The sequence below is a fragment of the Antechinus flavipes genome, chromosome 6, assembly GCF_016432865.1.
Source record: "Antechinus flavipes isolate AdamAnt ecotype Samford, QLD, Australia chromosome 6, AdamAnt_v2, whole genome shotgun sequence".
In the NCBI taxonomy this organism is placed as follows: domain Eukaryota; kingdom Metazoa; phylum Chordata; class Mammalia; order Dasyuromorphia; family Dasyuridae; genus Antechinus; species Antechinus flavipes.
The window spans coordinates 252,337,097-252,357,953 of NC_067403.1; the positions used below are offsets into that span (position 1 = coordinate 252,337,097).

The following is a 20,857-nucleotide window of genomic DNA, read 5'->3' on the forward strand; positions in this document are numbered from 1 at the left end:
TGTTCTTGGGTGAGCTGATATCCTCTTGGTCACTTTGCACCCACATTCACACCCCTTCCCACCATAAGTTCCTTGAAGAAAGGAACGGCTTTCTCTGCTTTTGTTTGTAACTCTGGAGCTTAGAATAGCACACAGCATACAGGAAGCACTTAATAAATGTACATCTGACTAGAGCTTCATGATAACATTACCATGAATATTGCCATTTTATAGACGGGAAAATGAAGACTCAAACTGATGGAGATACTTGCCTAGGAGTCTCCTGACTAGTAAGGGGCAGTGGCAGGGTCTAACCCTCAGCTCCTCCTGACCCTAACCTCAGGACTCCATCCACTGCACCTCACCACCTCCTCACTAAACCAAGAAAGTGGTTTGGGTTTATTTTAACTTCCCAGGAAGCAGGGGGAAAGGAGAAAAGTGGGCAAAATCACAACTTGAACCAATTTTCAAGCCACACACTAATAAAAAGCATTTCACATGAATATGTGTGAACTCTAAGCTGAGACTGAATAGAAGTGTAGAAAGGCGGCAGAGGAAGCGGCCGGGGAGCATCTGAGAGCCCTGTGAGTACCCGATTTCTTGGATATTTCTTTAGGGAGATGGACTAATTGGGGGACCTGGGAGATAAGGAAGAGGGATCCTTTGTCTGGCTAACTAACGGGTTAGCCCCCCACCCTCCAGAAGCTCTCTTGGGATCTGGGGATAGCCTCGGAGTTAGTGTTGGCTGGGGATTGAGCTAGAAAGGGGGCTGCTTCTGCATGTTGGAATGGTGGAGAGCAAAGAGGATTGTGGAGGCTAAGAAGGAAGACATGGGAAGGAATGGATGGGGGATATTTGCCTGGATGCCAGGCCAGAACCCAACCCTCAAAGAACCCTTCTGGTAACAGCCTGGTGAGGGAGCTGGGGCGACTCTGCCTTCTTTGGAGGGATGGTATATCCCATCATCTTAGAAGGGAATGGGTGGAGGCTGCTCTCCCACCCAGGAGGTGAAGGCTGGGAAATAGTGTCAGAATTAGCCAACTGCCAGCTCCCCCAAAGAGAAGAGCAGTGCTCTGGGACACTTGGGGTGTCTGCCACGACCTCGCTGTGAGACCATGGGATCATGGGTTGCTTCTCCTTCTGTCTCAGTGAAGAAGGAGCCTCCCAGCTCTGAAATTCTCTGTCCTGAGATCCCTCCCAGCTCCAGCTTTGGGCTCTGTTTCCTAAAAGCCCTCCCGCTTCCTATGGGACCCTGGAAGGGCTGACATTCAGGGATCTAAAGTCCCACCCTTTGAATGATACCCATAAATCCTGGGGAACAAGCCTTGGCTAGCCTTGCTGTACATTTTGAGGAAAGAGAAAGCCCAGATTGAAACTCCACTGTTAAAATGTACAAATTCCCTACCACCCTAGAATCGGAGGCACTGGAGGACTCTGTGGAAGTAACACTGCCTGTCAGAACCAATCCAGTCCATAAATGTAGATGGGGGTAAAAAAGGTATCTTTATTTCATCACAATTGTGATCAAAATCCCATATATTTGTATGCATATATTGGATTTAACATATATTTTTACCATGTTTAACATATATTGGACTACTTGCCATCTAAGGGAAGGTGTGGGGAAAGGGGTGGAAATTAGAACACAGAATTTTGCAAGGGATAATGTTTAAAAATTGTCCACACACATGTTTTGAAAAATAAAAAGCTTTAATTTAAAAAAAGAAATCCCATATATTTTATTTCATGCACTTAAAAGCATGATTCCAAGAACGACCAGGCTGCCCAGGGGCTCCACATTTCCTGCTGTAGTCTAATTTTCACTTTTGTGGATAGGAAAGCAACAACTTTACCCTGGGTAGTGCAGCAAATGAATGGGAATAAGTGTGTCAGATCTCCTCCTCCAGAAGGTTATTTGGGGTTTGAGGGAAAGAGGACAAAGCACATAGGAGAAGTAGATTTCCCCTTCCTAACTCGGGCCACCCCAGACAGGAGGAAGAATGCTCATTTCACTGAGAAGTAAGGAAGCTAGAGCTCAAAACTAAGTGAACCGAGTTTGCACACTGTGGGAAGGAGTGAAATCCAGGTTAGACTTTGAGATTTTAGCCGCCATTGGTCCAGCAGCTACCTGTGGTCGCCATATCTCACACCTTGGTCGCCATATTTCACATCTTGCCCAAAGATCTCTTTAGTCAAGACTTCTTTCCTTTTTTTTCCTAGCACGGGCTCTTCCCATAGTAGGGACTTAAGGCTTTGGTGAATTGATTTGAAATTCTTCAGAGGTTTTTTAATCTCCCAAAATGAGAGCTCCCTTTTTTGTTGGACCCTTTTAAGATTCACCAAGTGCTTTACATATATCCTCTCATTGGAGCCTCTCAACAGCTCTGGGAAGTGAGCCCTATTGTGATGACCATTTTGCAGAGAAGGACCTCCGAGAAGCAAGGAAGTGATGAAGGAAGGGGTCCAGCTCTGGGCTTCCTGAATCCAAGTTCAGAGACTATAGGGCAGCTCTGCTGGACTCAGGGTTCTTAGAACCCTTAACAGATGGAGAGTTTGAGTGCTCGGAAGGAGCAAGTGAGACCCCCGTAGTCCCCTCTCCTGGGCTCTGAAGATCCTTCTGGCAGATGTGTCAGCAAAGCAAGCTGTGATTTCACAGCCTCTCTCCCTCTCTGGTCACACCTCCCAAGTTAGTAACAACCTGTGAACTAGGGCATTGCTCCCTCCCCTCCCTTCTCTCCTTCCTTCACGAATAAGGATCTTCTCTAAGACAGAATCCAGCTTGGAAAGGCTATGCCTGGATAGGACACCTTCAGCCCAGGTTTCCCATAAAGCCACTCCCTGGGCGCTTACCACGAGTGGCCCATGATAGCTCTTCAACCATTGTCTTGAGCCATCGATCACATGTTGCCCCCTGGACCCTCCCTTGGAACCTGAGGACATAGATCATCCCTAATGCTCTTATAATAAGCATGATAATTTGTACAGTGCTTCAAGATTTGCAAAGCGCTTCATAAATATGATTTTTGTTTGATCCAGATCTTGGAAGCAATTTTAAAACAAAGATGGAAGATGGAAGGGACCTTAGAATACAGACAGTCCGAGATGGGAAGCAATCTTAGAACAGGGAATGTTAGAGCTGGGAGGTACTTTAGATGTTAGAATTGGGGGCAAGAGCTTGAATTTGTTAGAGTTGGAAGGGATCTTATTAGAGGGAACTTAAGATTTGAGAAGGATCTTAGAATAAGGAACGTCAAAGCTGGGAAGGGTCTTAGAACAGGGAATGTTAGAGCTGGGAGGTAACTTAGGATATTGGATCTTAGATTATAAGTGGAGAGCTAGGCATCTGGACTAATTCTCTCAGTTTATAGATGAGGAAACTGAAGCCCAAAGGAGTCAGACCATTTGGCCAGGGTCATACAACTCACATGTATCAGACACAAGAATAGAACTCAGATTTTTCCAGCGCTCCATCCACCAGCTTAGAGACAAGTCAACAGAAATATCATAACCATATGAGACCCTCTAGTTCAATCCTCTGGTCATACCAAAAAATAAACTGAGGCATCAAAGGAGATAACAGATGTGGAAATGCTTTTTTCAGGTTATAAATGCTGCAAAAAACAGCTGAGGCATCAACTGTTATTGATGTCCTTCTATGGCTGGTGTGAGATGAATCTCAGTGAACTTCCTGGTCCTCTATGGTGGGCTGACTCTTCAGAAATCGGGCTTTGCAGGTCACTGCACCCAACATTGCCATGTTCCCAGGGAGCTAAAAGCTGCCCAAACAGGACAAATGATCCAATTTCTCGGGATTCATATTTATTATTTTCTTTTATTCAGACTTTTGACATCATATGGAATAGAGATTTTTCCAAGCTTACACAGTGAAGAAGAGCTAGGATTTGAACCAATTCCCTGACAATAATAATGATGATAATGATACTAATAAATGGGAGCTGAAGCCTAGAGCCTCGAGATCTGATCTCAGAGACTGAGTTGATAAGGCAAGTTCCTCACTTGATGATCATCCCTTTTACAGATGAGGAGACTTCCTCTCTCAGCACACCACTTCAACCTCACCATGTTTACCTAACTGGCTCACAACAGGCCCCAGTCTGCCATCATCCCATGACCCACATTTCCAGCTTCCAGCAAAGGATCTGTCCAAAGCACTTGCACTTTTACAATGTCAGACACATAATCAACAAACACTTGTTTGTCACCAGGCACTATCCTAGGTGCTAGAGATATAGAGATGTCACACAAAACAACCTCATAGCAAACTCTCTTATCTAGTTAAAAAAAATACATTAATGATGTTCATTTAGAAGAACAAAAGGTCAAAAATTTCAAAGAACCAGAAGGAAATTATATAAAGGAAGTCGATTCAGTAATGTCAGACCTTAAACTATATTGTATGGTGAGAGCATTATTAAAGTATAAAATGGGTCATTTTTATTATTTTAAATGGAAATTTTTTGTATAATGAGATGATTCAGATCTGGTCCAATGATCTTGTGATGAAGAGGCCATCTATACCCAGAGAGAGCACTATGGGAACTGAGTGGGGACCACAACATAGCATTTTCACTCTTTTTGTTGTGGTTTGCCTGAATTTTATTTTTTCTCTCATTTTTTTTTTTTACTTTTTGATCTGATTTTTCTTGTGAAGCAAGATAATTATATAAATATGTATGTCTATATTGGATTTAACATATGTTTTACTATGTTTAACATGGATTGGATTACATGCTATTTAGGGGAGGGGAAAAGGGGGGAAATTTTGGAACAAAGTTTTTCAAGGGTCAATGTTGAAAAAATTATCCTCGCATATGTTTAGAAAATAAAAAAACTTCAATAAAAAAGGATTAAAAAATGTTTCGTATAAATAAAACCTATGCAACCAAAAATAGAACGAATGCAGAAATGGGAGGGAGGGGGACTTTCAGACATCCTTTTGGCTAGAATGTGATTGGGTTGGAATACTGCTGTGGTGTAGGAAATATGAGGTGCTAGAAAAACATGGAAGGGCTTGGACTTATGAGGGAGGATTCTATTCGCCCCCAGAGAAATGGATGACAAGCAAAAATAAGCATAATATGATCTTATAATATATGGGTGTGAGTGTATATGAGTATATACGTGTATGCTTATCGATAGCTGTGTATGGGCAGGTCTACACTTATTTGAGGTGGGAGGGGAAAAATAAAGTAAAAAGGGCATAGTAGAGAACAAAAGAAAAACAAGAAAGCAATGTAATCAGCTTTGGGAAAAAATGGGTATTATTTATTATATAGGTTTTCTTGACATTGAAAGATTGAATCCTCTCATGTTCTGCTGTGTACAAGGCAATTTTTTTTCTTTTTATATTTTGTATTTAAGTTTAAAATAAATTTTAAAACTTAAAAACAAACTCACAAGGACCGAATAGGGAAGGCAATCAGGATCTGTGTAAGCATGCACGGAATAAATATAAAGAGACTAAAAACTAAATAATTCCATACAAGATAGTTTGGAAGAGATGGCATTAGCTGCTGGGGGATCAAGAAAGTCTTCCTTTACTTCCTGTAGAAGGGATACTTAAGCAGTGTCTTGAAGAGAGTTTCATTAAGATAGCAGTGAAAAGGGAGGACATTCTAAGGCAACTGGGATAGCCGTGGAAAAAGCAAAGAGAAATTGAGACAATTGGTCACATCACAAAATGTGGAAGGGAGAGTAATGGCCAATGAATTTGAGCAATGAGATTGGGTTTTAAAAGTTAAATGGAAACATTTATGTTTTACCTTAGGGGCAAGAGGAGATCACTAGAGTTTATCGAGTAAAAGTGATGGAGGATCATGGAGGGCTAATAATGGCGGAGTGTGAGAGAAAGGTTCAGGATGAAGGCAACTTATTCATTATGGAATAGGAATTACAGTGGGAACCGGAAAAAGAACCAGGCTGGAAGAGGACTCGGGTGGAGAAGGATTAAAGAAAATCATTTTGGTTATTGTAGAATATACAGGAATGATGAGAGATTTAAGACCGGGAGAGCAATAAATAATCTAAACAAGAAGGGATGAGGGCCTGAACCAAGATGTAAGTAGAGTGTGAGTAGAAACAAGAGGTTGGATACTAGGAAGATCACAAAGCAAGAAATAGTGGGATTGGACATCTAACTTGATGTTGGATGTCAGATGTCAGATGAGGGAGAGTGAGGAATTGAGGATAACGGTGAGATTGGGAGCCCAAGGAGCTGGAAGGATGGTGGTGCCATTGCCAGGAAGAGAGGAAAGAGATGAAAAAGAAGAATAGGGAAGTTTTGAAGAAAGGTAAGTAGAGGGAGAGAGATCATAAGTATTATTTTGGATACATTTAGTTTCAAGAGTCTCCAAGAGATACAAATTGGAATATCTAAGGGGAAATAAAGGACTGAAGCTCAAGAAAGAGATGGATATATAGTTCTAGATCACTGGATTTTAGTGAGTCCTACTCTTCATGAGGATAATGTTCATGAGGTTCTCTTGGTAAGGATACTGGAAAGATTTGCCGTTTTCTTCTCCAGAAACAGAGGGCGAGTGATTTGTCCATGTAAGTATCTGAAGCCATAATTGAACTCAGGTCTCTCTGACTCCTGGTCCAGCAATCTCTACACTGAGCCATCTAACTATCATCCTTGTACAGAGGTGATAATTAAATCTATAACAACTGATGAAGTCTCCAAGGTAGAGTATGGAGAGAGAGAAAAGAAAGTCTAGGGCAGAGCTTTAGGGGGGAAAAACACATTTCGGGAGCTGGATCTGACTGCTGAACCAACAAAGGAGACAGAGGAGACAGAAACCAGGAAGAAGGATAGATCGAATGTGTCAAATGTAACAGGTTACCTGAGAAGGATAAAGATCAAAAAATTAAGAGACTTGGCAATTAAGCCATGACAGATGACCTTGGAGAAAGCTGTTTCAGTTAAGTGATAAGCTTGGAAACCAGATTGCAAGAGGCTTTATGGGAGGTGAAAGAAAGAGAAAGAGAAACAGTATAAATAGCTTTTTCCGGGAATTTGACTGACTGAGAGAAAAGATATGGGCCAGTAATCTGAGAAGACGGAGTCTAGTGGGGATGGGAAGAAATGTGAAAAGAGAAGTAAGGGTGAGGAAGAAGAGAGAGAGGAGTGAAAAAGGGGGGAGAGGGAAAGAGAGAGACAGAGAGAGACTGAGGTAGACAGAGAGACAGAGATGGGGGGGAGAAGGAGAGAGAGACAGACAGAAGGAAGGAGGGAGAGGGGGGAAGGAAGAAGAGAGAAAGGGAAGGAGGGAGGGGAAAGGGAAGGAGAGAGAGAGAGAGGGAGGAAGGAAAGAAAGGGAGGGAGGGAGAATGAGAGAGAGAAATGGAGACAGACAGAGTAAAGATGATGGAGGTTGTAGATTGCTAGAGAAGACTGGAGTGGATGTCATGATAGTATTAAGAACAAATATAAAGGAAATGGCGTTGGTGGGAAGAAAGGCTATTTCATTGAAGAGTTGGGATCAGTGATAAGGGATCTGAGATAAAGAGAAAAGGAGAAGAGGAAGCTCGTGTAGAATGACCCCAATTTCTCTCTTTTTTTAAATTAACAAGCATTTATTTTCTCTTCTTCCCATCTCTGCCCCACTCCCTCCATTTGTCAAAAATCAGATGAGAGAGATGGGAGTTGGAGGTTTGCTTCTCAAGGAGAGAAGAGGTTTGAAAAAACTTTTGTGGGGCTCAAGATAAGGAATTAATGTCTGTTGTTGTTCAGTTGTTTGGGGCATGTCTGACTCTTTGTGACCCCATTCAGTGGGTTGGGTTTCTTTGGTTCTTTTTGTTTGTTTTTTGTTTATTTGGCAAAGATGCTGGGGTGGCTGACCATCCCCTTCTCTAATTCATTTTACAGATGGGGAAACTGAGATAAACAGGGTTAAATGGCTTGCCAAGAGTCACACAGCTAGTAAATGTCTGAGAGCAGATTTGAACTCAGAAGGATGAGTTTTCCTGACTTCATGTCCAGTACTCTATCCACTGCACCACGTAGCAACTCTAAGGAATTAGTTAGGTAAGAATAAAAGGATTGCCTTGCCATGGTGAGGGCCCAGCTGAAGATGGATACAGGGAATTTAGAACGTACTCAGGGAGCGTAGTTGTGAGATTTCCTCCAGTTCCCTTCAGCACTTGTGAGAAGAAAGTGAAGATACAATAGTTGTAAACCAGGTCTGAGGTCTGACAGGGGGAATCAGTGATAAGATTCTTAAGGGAAATGATTGGCTAATAATAAGATAAAAACATAAAAGAAGGGAAGTTCGAGCAAGGATAAAGATCTGAGAAAATACTAAAGGGCAAAGGGTCAAGGTTCTTGCTGAGAAGGGCAGCTATGGTGCAGTGGATAGGGCTCTGAAGTGAGGAGGATCTGAGTTCATACTTACTAGCTGTGTGACCCTGGGCAAGTCACTTAACCCCAATTGCCTTGGGGGAAAAAAAGAAAAAAAGAAAGTTCTTGCTTTGGGGGAAAAAAAGAAAAAAAGAAAGTTCTTGCTGAGGACACAGATGGGTTCAGAAGGGGCAAGTCACTGGAAGCGATGGAATGATGATGAGAACTAGTGGTTGAACATCTTTCTGTGGCTGGAGTAGAGGATCATGGGATTTAAGGAAGCTGAAGAACTGAGAGGCTAGGGAGTTGCAGAAATCCTCTAATAAATGGAAGAGGAGGAGAGGAAGCTGGTGAGGATGGAGCTGGACTCCTTGAGAAAGAAGGGAGAATGAATCTGGGGATGGGATACAACAGCCAACATTATCTGGATTGCTTTGATTTTTTAAAAAGAATGAATAATTCTTCATTGATAATTAATTTTTGAATGAATTTAAAAAGAGGAAAATAAAAAGAGGAGTGTTCTGACTCCTCATCGAGGGCCATGGTGGGAAGGAAAGCCAGTGGTGGGGCGGAGATACCATCATGGAGGATCAGGGAGGGCTAATAATGGTGGAGTGTGAGAGAAAGGGCGGCTTATTCATTATGGAATAGGAATTACAGGGGGCACAGAAAAAGAACCGGGCCGGCAGGGGACTCGGGTGGGGAAGGATTAAAGAAAACAGGAAGGAGAGAAGAGAATGTGGAAGTCGGGGTGAATTCCTCTCATGGCCGGCGATGGATCCACACAAGGATAGGGAGAAAAACGAGTGAAAATTGAGAGAAAACAGGTGGGAAATTGTTAGTCACACGTGGAATAGAGGGCGATAGCTGAAAAAAATTCCCAGTCTCCAAAGTGTGATGCTGCTGGTGAAGGCCAGAGATTTAGGGGCTCAGTCAGTCATGGGGCGAGGTCTTGGAAGGGCCCGGCCTGATCCCACTGCTCCAGGGTGGTCTTCGAGAGCAGGAAAGGGCCATTTCACAGGAGGTGCTCAAGTGGGGAATGAGACCGGCGTTATCATAAGGAGTAAGTTTTAGAGCTGGGCCAAAGTTCGCTCATCTGTGTAACGAAGGGGCTCCTTCACTGAGCTCCAGGAGCCTTCCGGCTCCCAAGGCCCCCAGTGATGAGGCGGTTGAGGGCACTGGGGGCAGAAGAATTTAGATCCGGTTTTCTGACCCCAAACCCAGGGCTCCTTCTCCAAGGCGCTGCCTCCATAACCGGGGGAAGGTTCCTCCCCGACATGATCCTTTGTTTTCCAGCCTCTCTGGCCACCATGACCTCAGCCCCGGCCACCAATGGGGTGTTTGTGGTCATCCCCCCCAATAACGCCAGCGGTATCCGGCCGGGCCCGGCCATGCTGCCCAGGACCCTGTGCCAGTCTCCGGGGACTCTGCAGTTTGAGGAGCCGCCACTGGGCCCGCAGCCTCCCGGAAACGCGCCTCCTCAGAGACTTCTCCCGGCAGAGACGTTCCTGAACGGGGAGCCCAAGGCCTTGGGGGTGAGCCTCCCTCGGGGTCTGCTTTGGGTGGTGGGGGGGAGAGGAGGTGCTTTCGGGGGGCAGGGGTCGAGGGAAGTCCCTGGAAAGAAAGAGCATCACGGATCTCAGACTGGCCAGAGCTCTGTTATTCTAGCCCACGTCTCAACCAGAAGTTCACCAGAGATCCCTGATGAAGGCGCCCAGCCCCCGCTCGTAGACCCTGGGGGAGGGGAGGGTCACTGCCTTCTGAGGGAGCCCGTTCCACTGCCAGAAAACGGGTGGAGGGGCCTCTTTCCTGACATCGTCTCCCCGTGGCTGTTTAGAACTCCCCTCCTTTGGGGCTGATTCTTCCTCCCCAAACACATAAAATCTCCAGCATCCTCCACACAGAGCCCTTCTGTCCCAGAGCGGCCCTGGCTCCCCCCTTCCCCACACCCCTGCCCTTCACGCTCTGACCTCAGTCTGGGGAGATAAAGGCTGGCAGCGATCCACATCTGCCGCTCAGAAAGTCTGGAGAGAGGAAAGATCCCAAGCTAGACCCCCTTATCTCTGAACCACAGCCCCCCATTACACACACTCACTCACACACACACACTCACTCACACACACACACTCACTCACACACACACTCAGTCACACACACTCACACTCACTCACACACACACTCACTCACTCATACACACACTCACTCTCACACATACACACACTCACACACACTCAGTCACACACACTCACATTCACTCACTCACACACACTCACTCTCACACATACACACACACTCACATTCACTCACTCACACTCACTCACACACACACACACACACACACACACACACATTTACAGACACATACTCACACACACTCACACTCACACACACACACTCACACACATACACACACACTCACATTCACTCACTCACACTCACTCACACACACTCACTCACACACACACACTCACACACTCAGTCACACACACACACTCACTCACACTCACTCACACTCACTCACACACACTCACACACTCACACACACACACTCAGTCACACACACTCACATTCACTCACATACACACACTCACACTCACATTCACACATTCACATTCACTCACTCACACTCACTCTCACACACACACACACACTCACACTCACACACACTCACATTCACTCACTCACACACACTCACACTCACATTCACTCACACTTACACTCACACACACTCACTCTCACACATACACACACACACACAGTCACACACACTCACATTCACTCACTCACACTCACTCACACACACTCACACACACACTCACACACACACACACACACACACTCACACACACTCAGTCACACACACTCACACTCACACTCACACACACTCGATAAATTGAGTCTGGGCCCAGAAGGGCCTCTGGAGGAAGGAAGCTGGAAGGCCTGGGCCTCCCTGACTCCGCCGCCCCCCCGGCTCCCTGCAGACGGTCCAGATCCTGATCGGCCTCATCTACATCAGCTTCGGCAGCGTCCTGCTGATGTTCCGGAGGGGCTACGTGGGCATGTTGTTTGTCGATGGAGGGATCCCCTTCTGGGGAGGAGTGTGTGTGAGTACAGGAGCGAGGCCGGGGGCTGGATTGGGTTGTCGTCCCCTGAGGTCCCTTTCCCACCCAGCCCATCACCAAATTACCCATAAGCAGGCAGGATTATAATGCACTCGGAGAGCCAACGTTGCGGTGCAAGGAGAGCAGCCATCCCTACCTGAGAGACACAGGGCAGTCCCTGCACCCCCACCCCCAACTCCATCTGAGCCCCTTTCAGGGCTGCAAAACTCTACAAAAACACAGAAAATCCTACATTTGGAGTCAAAAGTCCTGGGTTCAAGTCCCCCCTCACTGTGGGAGCTTGGACACGTTCAAAGGTCTCTCTGGGCTTTGTTCCCTTGTAAGTGGAGAAGCCAGGACTGTCCTGGTCTCCTGTCTAGCTCATCCTCAGGAAGAGCTGGGAGACCTGGGGGATCCAGGGAGGGCCCCCGGAGCCTCTGGCCCAAGGGCATTGCTCCAGGCCCTGACAGAGAAGCGGGAACAGAAGACAAAGGGGACCTGGCAGCGGAGGAGCCCCCAGCCCTGGGAAGGTGCCCTCCTACAAGGCCCCGGGGCTGGGCACAGCTGCTTGGGGGAGCCTGGGGCCCCACTTGCCCATCCTGGAGCTCGGTCTCTGCCCCGCGGTGAGTGCCCCCCTCTTCCTCACTAGTTCATCATCTCTGGATCCCTCTCGGTGGCTGCAGAGAAGCATCATACCAGCTGTCTGGTGAGTGCCGAGAGGGGCCTGGTGGGGGCACTGAGGGCGGGCCCAGAGGGGCCCGGATGGGGCCCCGAGGGCGGGCCTGGAGGGGGGCACCAAAGGAGGGCTCAGAGGGGGGAGCACCAAAGGCAAGCCCTGCCCAGCCCACTGGATCCTCACAATGGAAGCAGCTCCGGGGCACAAAACCCCCAGGCTGGGCCCCCACTCCAGGCAGCAGGACAAGGCTGGGGGGGATGGGAGACAAAGCAGAGCGTGGAACCTGCGGGTTCTACTCTTGGGTGATGGAAAACCCCGACAATCCACCCACGTTAGTGTGAAATGTAGCGAGGGGCCCATTTAAAACTTGGATGGAGGCTGGGCTCACGAGCTCCGAGCCCACCCTCCCAGGGCGGTCCTCAGGGCCCCGGCAGCCGGGGGCAGGAGGGCGGGTACAAGGGGACATTTGCCCCAGCTGCCAGGGGAGTCTCTTCTGAGGGAGGAGAGGCCAGTAAAATGGACGGAGGGCGGCCCAAACACTGACCTCGGTGACCTGACCATTCCTGAACTTGAGGACGGTGCCAGAAGCGGGAGATGATGGAGCAGGGCATGTGGCTGAGGGACGGACATTGCCTGGAAAGCGAGACCCTGCCCAGGCAATTTGGCCTTTCTTGGGGGACTTGAGGAGCTCAGTGAAGACCCTTCTGGGGCCCAGAGAGAGGACCCCTCATCACTTCTCTTCCCTTTAGGTCAAGAGCAGCCTGGGGATGAACATCCTCAACATCATCGCTTCCTTCGCTGCCACGGCCATCCTGCTGATGGACTTTGGGGTGACTAACTGGGTGAGTGAGTGGCCAAACGTAACCGGGGGACCTCAATCCTGAAAGCCCTGGGCCTGTGATGCAAACACACACACACACACACACACACACCCCTACCTCCACTCAGTGTTGGAACATAGAGAACAGAGAATGTCAGAGCTGAGAAGGACCCTAGAACATGGAATGGCAGAGCTGAGGACTCTAGAACATGGAATGTCAGAGTGAAATGATCCTAGAACATGGAATGTCAGATCTGAGAAGGAACCTAGAACATAGAATGGCAGAGCTGAGAACTCTAGAACATGGAATGGCAGAACTGGGAGGGATGTTAGTACATAGAGTACAGGGTGCCTTTAGCTGTGAGGAGCCTGATATTGTAGAACACACAACATTACAGATTAGGAACCTTCTAATATAGAATATAATCCATCAGAGCTAGAACCTCAGGGACCTCATTCCCCATCCCAAAAGAACCCCCTCAGCAGGAACGCTGCCCGAGCCTTTCTGAGAGAAGACTCAGAAGTTGTCTCGGGATATCCTCCGCCCTCCACCTCCCCTCTCATTCCCTTTTCCCTTCCCCTTCACCGAGAACACTCCCACATCCCCTCGTTGACCTCCAAGGTCCAGCCTCGGCTGCCACCTCCTCCCAGAAGCCTTCGGTCCAACTTCAGCCCGAAAATCAACCCCCTTCCGTGACCTTCTCGTATTGATCTATTTGTAATTTGCCGATGCGGGGACGTGGGATTTGGGCTGCGGGGTGGGGGCCGAAAGTAGGGCGCCAGAGAGCGACTTGCAGGCAGCTTTCCTCGCCCCCAACTTCTCTCCCCTTTCCCGGCCACGGCTCCCACACTAGGCGAGGGCTCCAGGGGCAGGTGAGTGAATAATGACAACAGTCGGCATTTATAAAGCGTTCAGAGGTTTGCAGAGCCCTTTACACGGGGGACTTCAGTCCTCGTGACCACCCTGGGAGTTGGGTGCTACTGTTAGCCCCTTTTACAGATGAGGAAACTGAGGCTGAAAGAGAGTAACTGGCCTGCCTAGCCTCACACAGCTACTGAGTGTCTGAGGAAGGCTTTGAATTCAGGTCTTCCTGACTCCACGTTCAGCGTGCTACGGGAATAGGCCGGTTCCTTCAGAAGCGCAAGCTTTTGTGTGGTCGAGTTGGAGTTTGGGGCCCTTGAAGTATAAAAAGACTTGGCCTGGAGAGAAAGGGTGCAGAAACTTTCCCTGCGCTCTTGCTGCCCTCCGAGAGCGGAAACTTTCCCTGCGCTCTTGCTGCCCTCCGCCTGGAAACTTTCCCTGCGCTCTTGCTGCCCTCCGAGAGCGGAAACTTTCCCTGGGCTCTTGCTGCCCTCTGGGCCTGGAAACTTTCCCTGCGCTCTTGCTGCCCTCCGGGCTCGGAAACTTTCCCTGCGCTCTTGCTGCCCTCCGAGAGCGGAAACTTTCCCTGCGCTCTTGCTGCCCTCCGAGAGCGGAAACTTTCCCTGCGCTCTTGCTGCCCTCCGCCTGGAAACTTTCCCTGCGCTCTTGCTGCCCTCCGAGAGCGGAAACTTTCCCTGGGCTCTTGCTGCCCTCTGGGCCTGGAAACTTTCCCTGCGCTCTTGCTGCCCTCCGGGCTCGGAAACTTTCCCTGCGCTCTTGCTGCCCTCCGAGAGCGGAAACTTTCCCTGCGCTCTTGCTGCCCTCCGGGCCTGGAAACTTTCCCTCGCTCTTGCTGCCCTCCGGGTCTGGAAACTTTCCCTCGCTCTTGCTGCCCTCTGGGCCTGGAAACTTTCCCTCGCTCTTGCTGCCCTCTGGGCTGGAAACTTTCCCTCGCTCTTGCTGCCCTCTGGGCCTGGAAACTTTCCCTCGCTCTTGCTGCCCTCTGGGCCTGGAAACTTTCCCTCGCTCTTGCTGCCCTCTGGGCCTGGAAACTTTCCCTCGCTCTTGCTGCCCTCTGGGCCTGGAAACTTTCCCTGCGCTCTTGCTGCCCTCCGGGTGCGGAAACTTTCCCTGCGCTCTTGCTGCCCTCTGGGCCTGGAAACTTTCCCTGCGCTCTTGCCGCCCTCTGGGCCTGGAAACTTTCCCTGCGCTCTTGCCGCCCTCTGGGCCTGGAAACTTTCCCTGCGCTCTTGCTGCCCTCTGGGCCTGGAAACTTTCCCTGGGCTCTTGCTGCCCTCTGGGCCTGGAAACTTTCCCTGGGCTCTTGCTGCCCTCTGGGCCTGGAAACTTTCCCTGCGCTCTTGCTGCCCTCCGGGTGCGGAAACTTTCCCTGGGCTCTTGCTGCCCTCCGAGAGCGGAAACTTTCCCTGCGCTCTTGCTGCCCTCCGGGCGGGGGGTCTGACTTCTGCTCCAGATGGCCGCGTGTGGAGGTGGCCCGGCCACTGGGGATCTCCACGGGTGCTAGACGACCATTTGCTAGGGGGATTGCCGAGGGTGTTCTTTTAGGGCGCGGGGGATGAGGTCCCTGCCAATCCCGAGATTCTAGCTCTGAAGTATCATATTCTGTGTTTGAAGGTTCCTTCCAGCTATAATGTTCTACATTCTAAGGTTCCTCCCAGCTGTGGACGTCCAATGTTCTACGTTCTAATATCCCCTGCCAGCTCTGACACTTTATTCTGTGTTCTAAGGCCCCTGCCAGCTCCGACACTTCCACATGCTAAGTTCTAGGGTTCCTGGCAGGTCCGAACCACCTTTGACTTAATGGTTTTAGTGACCGTGGCTCCGTGTTTGCAGGACGTGGGCCGGGGTTACCTGGCCGTGCTCACCATCTTCACCATCCTGGAGTTCTTCATTGCTGTTATTGCCACCTATTTCGGGTGCCAGGCGACCCGCTCCAGCACCAATACAGTGAGTCCTCCAGCCCTTTGGGGGGGGGGAGTCTGGTCAGGCTTTGGGGCGGAGGGCACGCTGGGACAATTCCTGCCCCTTCCTTCGGGAAAGCTGCAGGAGAAACGCCCCTGGGGTGTGAGCCCCACCTGGTGGCCAGCAGGACCCCGGGGAGGCAGCGCTCAGGGACAGGCCTGGGTTCTGGATAATGTCTCTGCCGCGCCTGGCGCAGGGAGATCCCAGAGACCATGGAGTCCAACGAGGCACGCGTCCGTTTTAATTTAAATTGGAAACTCAAACAACCATCCCAGAGACTCAGCGAAGACCAAGGGGGAGAGAGGGGGCGCAATAAGAACCACAGTCAGGACTCGAACCCACTTCCTCTTCCTCAAAACTCAGTGTTTTTCCTATTACGCCAAGGGATCTCTTCTACTTTCTCTAAACAAATGAGAAACAAATGGTCGGAGGCATCGCAAAGTCAAAAAGCTCAGGACAAACTTCTCTGTCCCCCTCCCAGACTCTGCTGAGCGAGGGTCCCAGTGAGCCAGGCTCCCACCCTCAGGCTCATCCCCCAAGTCTCATTCTGAAGCTCGCCTTCCCTCGGCAAACGTTAGCCCAGTTCGGGGGCGTTTCCTCCTCTCCCCCGCGGCCACCGTCAGGCCCAGGCTCTCCAAGAACTGCTTAGTGGGTCTCCCCGGCTCGGTCTCCCCTTTCCAAGGCAGCCTGCACCCAGCTGCATCCAAATAGCCCCAGGCTCCCGGGTCCTCTGCTCAAGCTGTGCCCTTCAGCGCTCCCGAGGAATAAGGGCCCGCCCAATCTCGATATTCGGGAAGGACGCAGTCCGGAGCATCGGAGGCTTGCTCCCCAGTTCCCTAATATCCCCCCAAACCGCCAGGGACACGGGACAAGGACATCCCAGTCACTTCCGGTCTCAATCACTTTACACTTAAAAAGCTCCTTTCTGGATTTAGAATTAGGCAAGACCTGGCTTCTAATACCCTTCGGATGAGTGCGGCTGTGGGCCGGCCGTGTCATCTCCCAGCCTCGGTGTTGTGACATGAGCCTTACGTTGCCCTTAGGGCCTTTGTCACGTGGGGGAAGATCCAGTGGGCCAGGTGTGCAGTGCTGACATACGGCATCAGGAACTGGCCCCCATTGTCCCTCCGAGGCTCCGCTCTGCCGCCCCCTCCCCCCCACCGGAAGCCTTCCAGATTCTCCTCCCGGGCGGTCCCCTCCCCAACCCAGAAGTCCCTCTGTGTGGGGTAGTTTATGTAAAAATGCCTTGCAGGAGTCCTGTGGGACCCAAACATGCAGATGTGGCCGGGTTTGCTTCTCCAGCCCACAGTGAAAGCGCGTGATTGTTAAACTAACCCGGGCCTGGTGTGTGGAAAGTGCTCAGTTCTCAAATAAGTGTTTTAAGTGGCTGGTGAGAGAGGAGGGAGGGAGGGAGATGGGCAGACGAACAGATAAACAAAAAAAAGAGAGAAGAGGGAAGGAGACACGGAAGGGGAAAACAAAAGGGGGAGAAGAGAGTGAGAGACAGAGAGAAAGAAAGAGAAGAAGGGGAGTGAGAGACAGAGAGAAGAAAGAGAAGAAGGGGAGTGAGAGACAGAGAGAAAGAAAGAGAAGAAGGGGAGTGAGAGAAAGAAGGAGTGAGAAAGCGAAAGAAAGAGAGGAAGGGGAGAGTGAAAGACAAAGAAAGAGAAGGGGAGCGAGATACAGAAAGAGAAGGATAGTGAGAGACAGAAAAAGAAAAAGGGAATGAGAGACAGAGAAAAAAGAGAAGAGTGGAGGATAGAGGGGGAAAGAAGGGAGAGAGTGAGGGAGAAAACTCTTCCCGCAGGCAGCAGGGAGCCCCGGACTCGCAGTCAGGAAGGACAAGCAGGTCTCGGGCACTGCTCGCGGTGGAAGGGGGCGGGGGGGGGGGTCTCTGTGCCTCAGTTTCCCCATCTGTTACAAGACAGGATTAGGACTTGAGCTTACGTCTTCTCGGGCCCTCCAGGCGTGATCCCTTGATGGCCACCAGGGGGAGCCCTCGCACTGACTCCCGCGGGGGGAGCGGGCTCTAACGTGACCTTTCCCTCCTTCCAGCAGTCCATGGTTTTCCTGCCCAACGCCTTCAGCACAGACTTCAACATCCCCAGCCCAGCAGCCACCCCGCCCCCGGCCTACGACAACGTGGCCTATACTTCCAAGGAAGCCTCGGAGTAGGAGCCGCCGCCCTCCCGGAGCCTGCCCGCCCTCCGCAGCCCCGGGAGAAGGCTGCCCCGGCCCATTGTCCCCAGTGTCCGCCTAGGTCAGCCGGCCTTGGGCCGAGGGTCGGCCACGATGGGTTGGGGGCCGGGACCCGGTGTCCTGCTCCTCCAGTCATTTCTTTCCCCAGAGACTCCCAGTGGGGGCAGTCGCGTGTTCCCGCCATTTCCCTGGGCTCCGTGGCCCTGGGCGGCAGGAGGGTGAAGGGTTCGGAGCGCCGGCCCGGGCTTCGAAGTCCCAGTCTCCTGCAGCAGCAAATCCAGTTTAATAAAATTGGGGCAGATTATTGGACCCCCGTCCCTCCTCTGAAAGGAATGGATGGTCAGAGAAGAGCTTCTGCTGCTGTCTGGGAAGGTCCTGTCCAGTGTGTCCCCAGTACGGTGGCTCGGAAGGTCCTGTCTCCCTCGCCTCCAATATGGTGGCTCGGAAGGTCCTGTCCAGTCTGTCCCCCGTACGGTGGCTCGGAAGGTCCTGTCCAGTTTGTCCCCCGTACGGTGGCTCGGAAGGTCCTGTCCAGTCTGTCCCCCGTACGGTGGCTCGGAAGGTCCTGTCCAGTGTGTCCCCAGTACGGTGGCTCGGAAGGTCCTGTCCAGTTTGTCCCCAGTACGGTGGCTCAGAAGGTCCTGTCCAGTGTGTCCCCAGTACGGTGGCTCGGAAGGTCTTGTCCCGCTCATTCCTGCCGTGGCTCCGCAGCCCGGCTTTGATAATCTGGGAGCTGAGTTCTCTGACACCCCCCATGCTAAGCGTCCTCCCACTTTGACATCCCCCCTTCTGAGGCATCTTGGGTGGGGGCATTCAGGAAGCTGGGCGGTGTGGTGGGCATAGCGCGGGCCTTAGAATCAGACACTGAGATCAAAACCTGCTTCCGAGGCCTTCTAGCTGTCAGTGACGCTCTCCCAGCCTCAGTTTCCCCATTTATAAAATGGGAGTAGCATCCATTTCGCAGTTGGATCCAATGAGCTAGCGCAGGTGAGGAGCTTTGAAAGGCTCCAAGTGCTACACCAATGCTGGTGCCTGTGGTCCCAAGTTCCCTTCTGGCCCTGGAGTTCTGTGAGCCTGATTCATCCCCTCGGCTTCCCGGTCTGCTCTCTTGCTAAAATAGACTCCCGTTTCACAGCTCCCACCCCAGCTGTGTTTCTAAATGTCGCCTAAGGTTCAGCTCTGCAGACTGATTGGCTGAGTGGGCCCCTCAGAGACCCTCAAACCACATTTCACACAGTCTAATCCTCCTCCAACCCAGGAAGAATCACGCAGTTTCCATCCTGGGAATCTGGCCCAAAGGCTGGCCCGCGTTCAGGGAAGGGCCCCAGGGAGGCTGCGCTTCCTACTCCGATCCCCCCCGATGACCCCAATCTGAGAAATCTGCAGAAAAACTTGTTCGATGGCAGGAGAGTGACTTCCTCTCTCGGAGCCTCAGTTTTCCCCTCTGTAAATTGGGAAAGAGAGCGCGGGAAGGTTAAACTAGATCTTCTCCACAGAGATAATTTCCCCTCCAGATTCAGATCCTGATCTGAAGAGCCAGAAGCTCCGGGTGACTGAGAAGCTTCCTGAAAGACCCGGGAGTGGCAGGGGACCAGGACGGTCCAGGCTGGGGCAGCTGGGCTGGGGGCCCCTTGCAGGCTAGTTCCGGCTGCTGGCGGGTGCGAGGGTGCTTTGTGTCTGTCTGTGTCTGCATGTTCCCGTATCAATGACTGGAATAAACGTGTGGCTCAAACTCCCAGTCGTGATCAGAATTATTGGTAACCATTAGCCAGCCTGGAGCCATCATTACAACTTCTCCCTCATTCTCCCCTTTCTCCTCCTCCCCTTCTTTCCTCCCTCTCCTTTCCTATGACTCTCCAGTGGCACATAAAGCTCCCGGGTCACCAGCCTTCGCTCTGCCCCGCTCAGCCTCCTGCCTTATCTGTCAGCCGGGCACGTGACAGGGAGACCTTGGACCCGAGCCACCTGGCTAGTGGGAGTCTCTCAAGTGCTCCGAGGTCCCTTCCAGAACTCCCAGCCCCCGGGGCTTTCTCCCTGACCCTTGACTTTCTCCCACGGACCATCCCGGTTCCTTTCCCTCCCCTGGGGCTTCCCTCGCAGTGACCTCTAGGGACTGAGGCCCTAACATGACTGGTCTCTTCATCTGACTGATTACCTCCGCTCATGGGTTGGATGGCGGGACTTCAACGTGGACGAAACTCTAGAAATAAGCTCCTTCTCTCCGGCGGCTGCCCCCAAAAACAGCCCCATTGCTTCTGATTTAGGTTCCCAGTCCCCAATGAAGTCACTTAATCTGGGCGGGCAGGGCAGACTGGGCCAGGAAGCCAGCTGAAAGGAAAGCTCCTTGCCAGCTAGCTGGGGGGAGGGGGGAGGAGGGGGAGAGGGAAAGAAAGGCTGGCCCTCCTGGGAAAGGAGACTCGGGGTGTCCAGGAGGACCAGAAAAGGCACTGATGTTCTCTAAAGTTGGACTTCGTCATGGAAGTCCATCTCCCTGCATGGCGAGCCATCTGCTCTCACATCCCTGACAAATGGCCGCCTCGTCTCCAAGGACAACCTCCAAGGAGGTCCCACTTCTAGGAGACCATTGCTAGGCACTCACCCTGAGCATGAACTTGATGATTTGAGGGAAGACATAAAACAAGGATTACTGGATTTTGAAGTCGAGTTAAGTGGGACATGGTCTAGATAGCCACTGACCCATTTATGTAGCATCACATCTCTGCCCTGTGACTCAGTTTCTCCAGTTGTAAAACGGCAGGGCCAGACATGTGATCTCAAGGTCCCTTCCAGTTCACTCTCAGCTACACTAGAACAGAATTTTTCCCCCTGACAATACCTGTTCGTTACTAGAGCTTTATTTCTTTGTGGGGGAGAGAAA

At 50.8% G+C, this 20,857-nt stretch overlaps 1 protein-coding gene across 18 annotated transcripts; it reads left to right on the top strand.

Moving 5' to 3' along the window:
- Window positions 1–461: 461 nt before the first annotated feature.
- On the top strand, window positions 462–19,712 carry MS4A15 (membrane spanning 4-domains A15). Of its 18 annotated transcripts, none has more exons than XM_051965094.1 (9): window positions 463–563; window positions 9,635–9,873; window positions 11,320–11,442; window positions 12,089–12,145; window positions 12,865–12,957; window positions 15,652–15,765; window positions 17,836–18,427; window positions 18,466–18,541; window positions 18,656–19,712. In XM_051965094.1, exons 2-7 carry the CDS (start codon window positions 9,649–9,651, stop codon window positions 17,953–17,955), a joined length of 732 nt encoding a protein of 243 aa, XP_051821054.1. In that variant the 5' UTR covers window positions 463–563; window positions 9,635–9,648; the 3' UTR covers window positions 17,956–18,427; window positions 18,466–18,541; window positions 18,656–19,712. The 18 variants fall into 18 exon arrangements, with proteins under 18 accessions (XP_051821056.1, XP_051821054.1, XP_051821042.1 ...); XM_051965082.1 differs by having other exon boundaries at window positions 18,466–18,503; window positions 18,542–19,712; XM_051965087.1 differs by having other exon boundaries at window positions 18,466–18,503; window positions 18,580–19,712.
- Window positions 19,713–20,857: the final 1,145 nt, after the last annotated feature.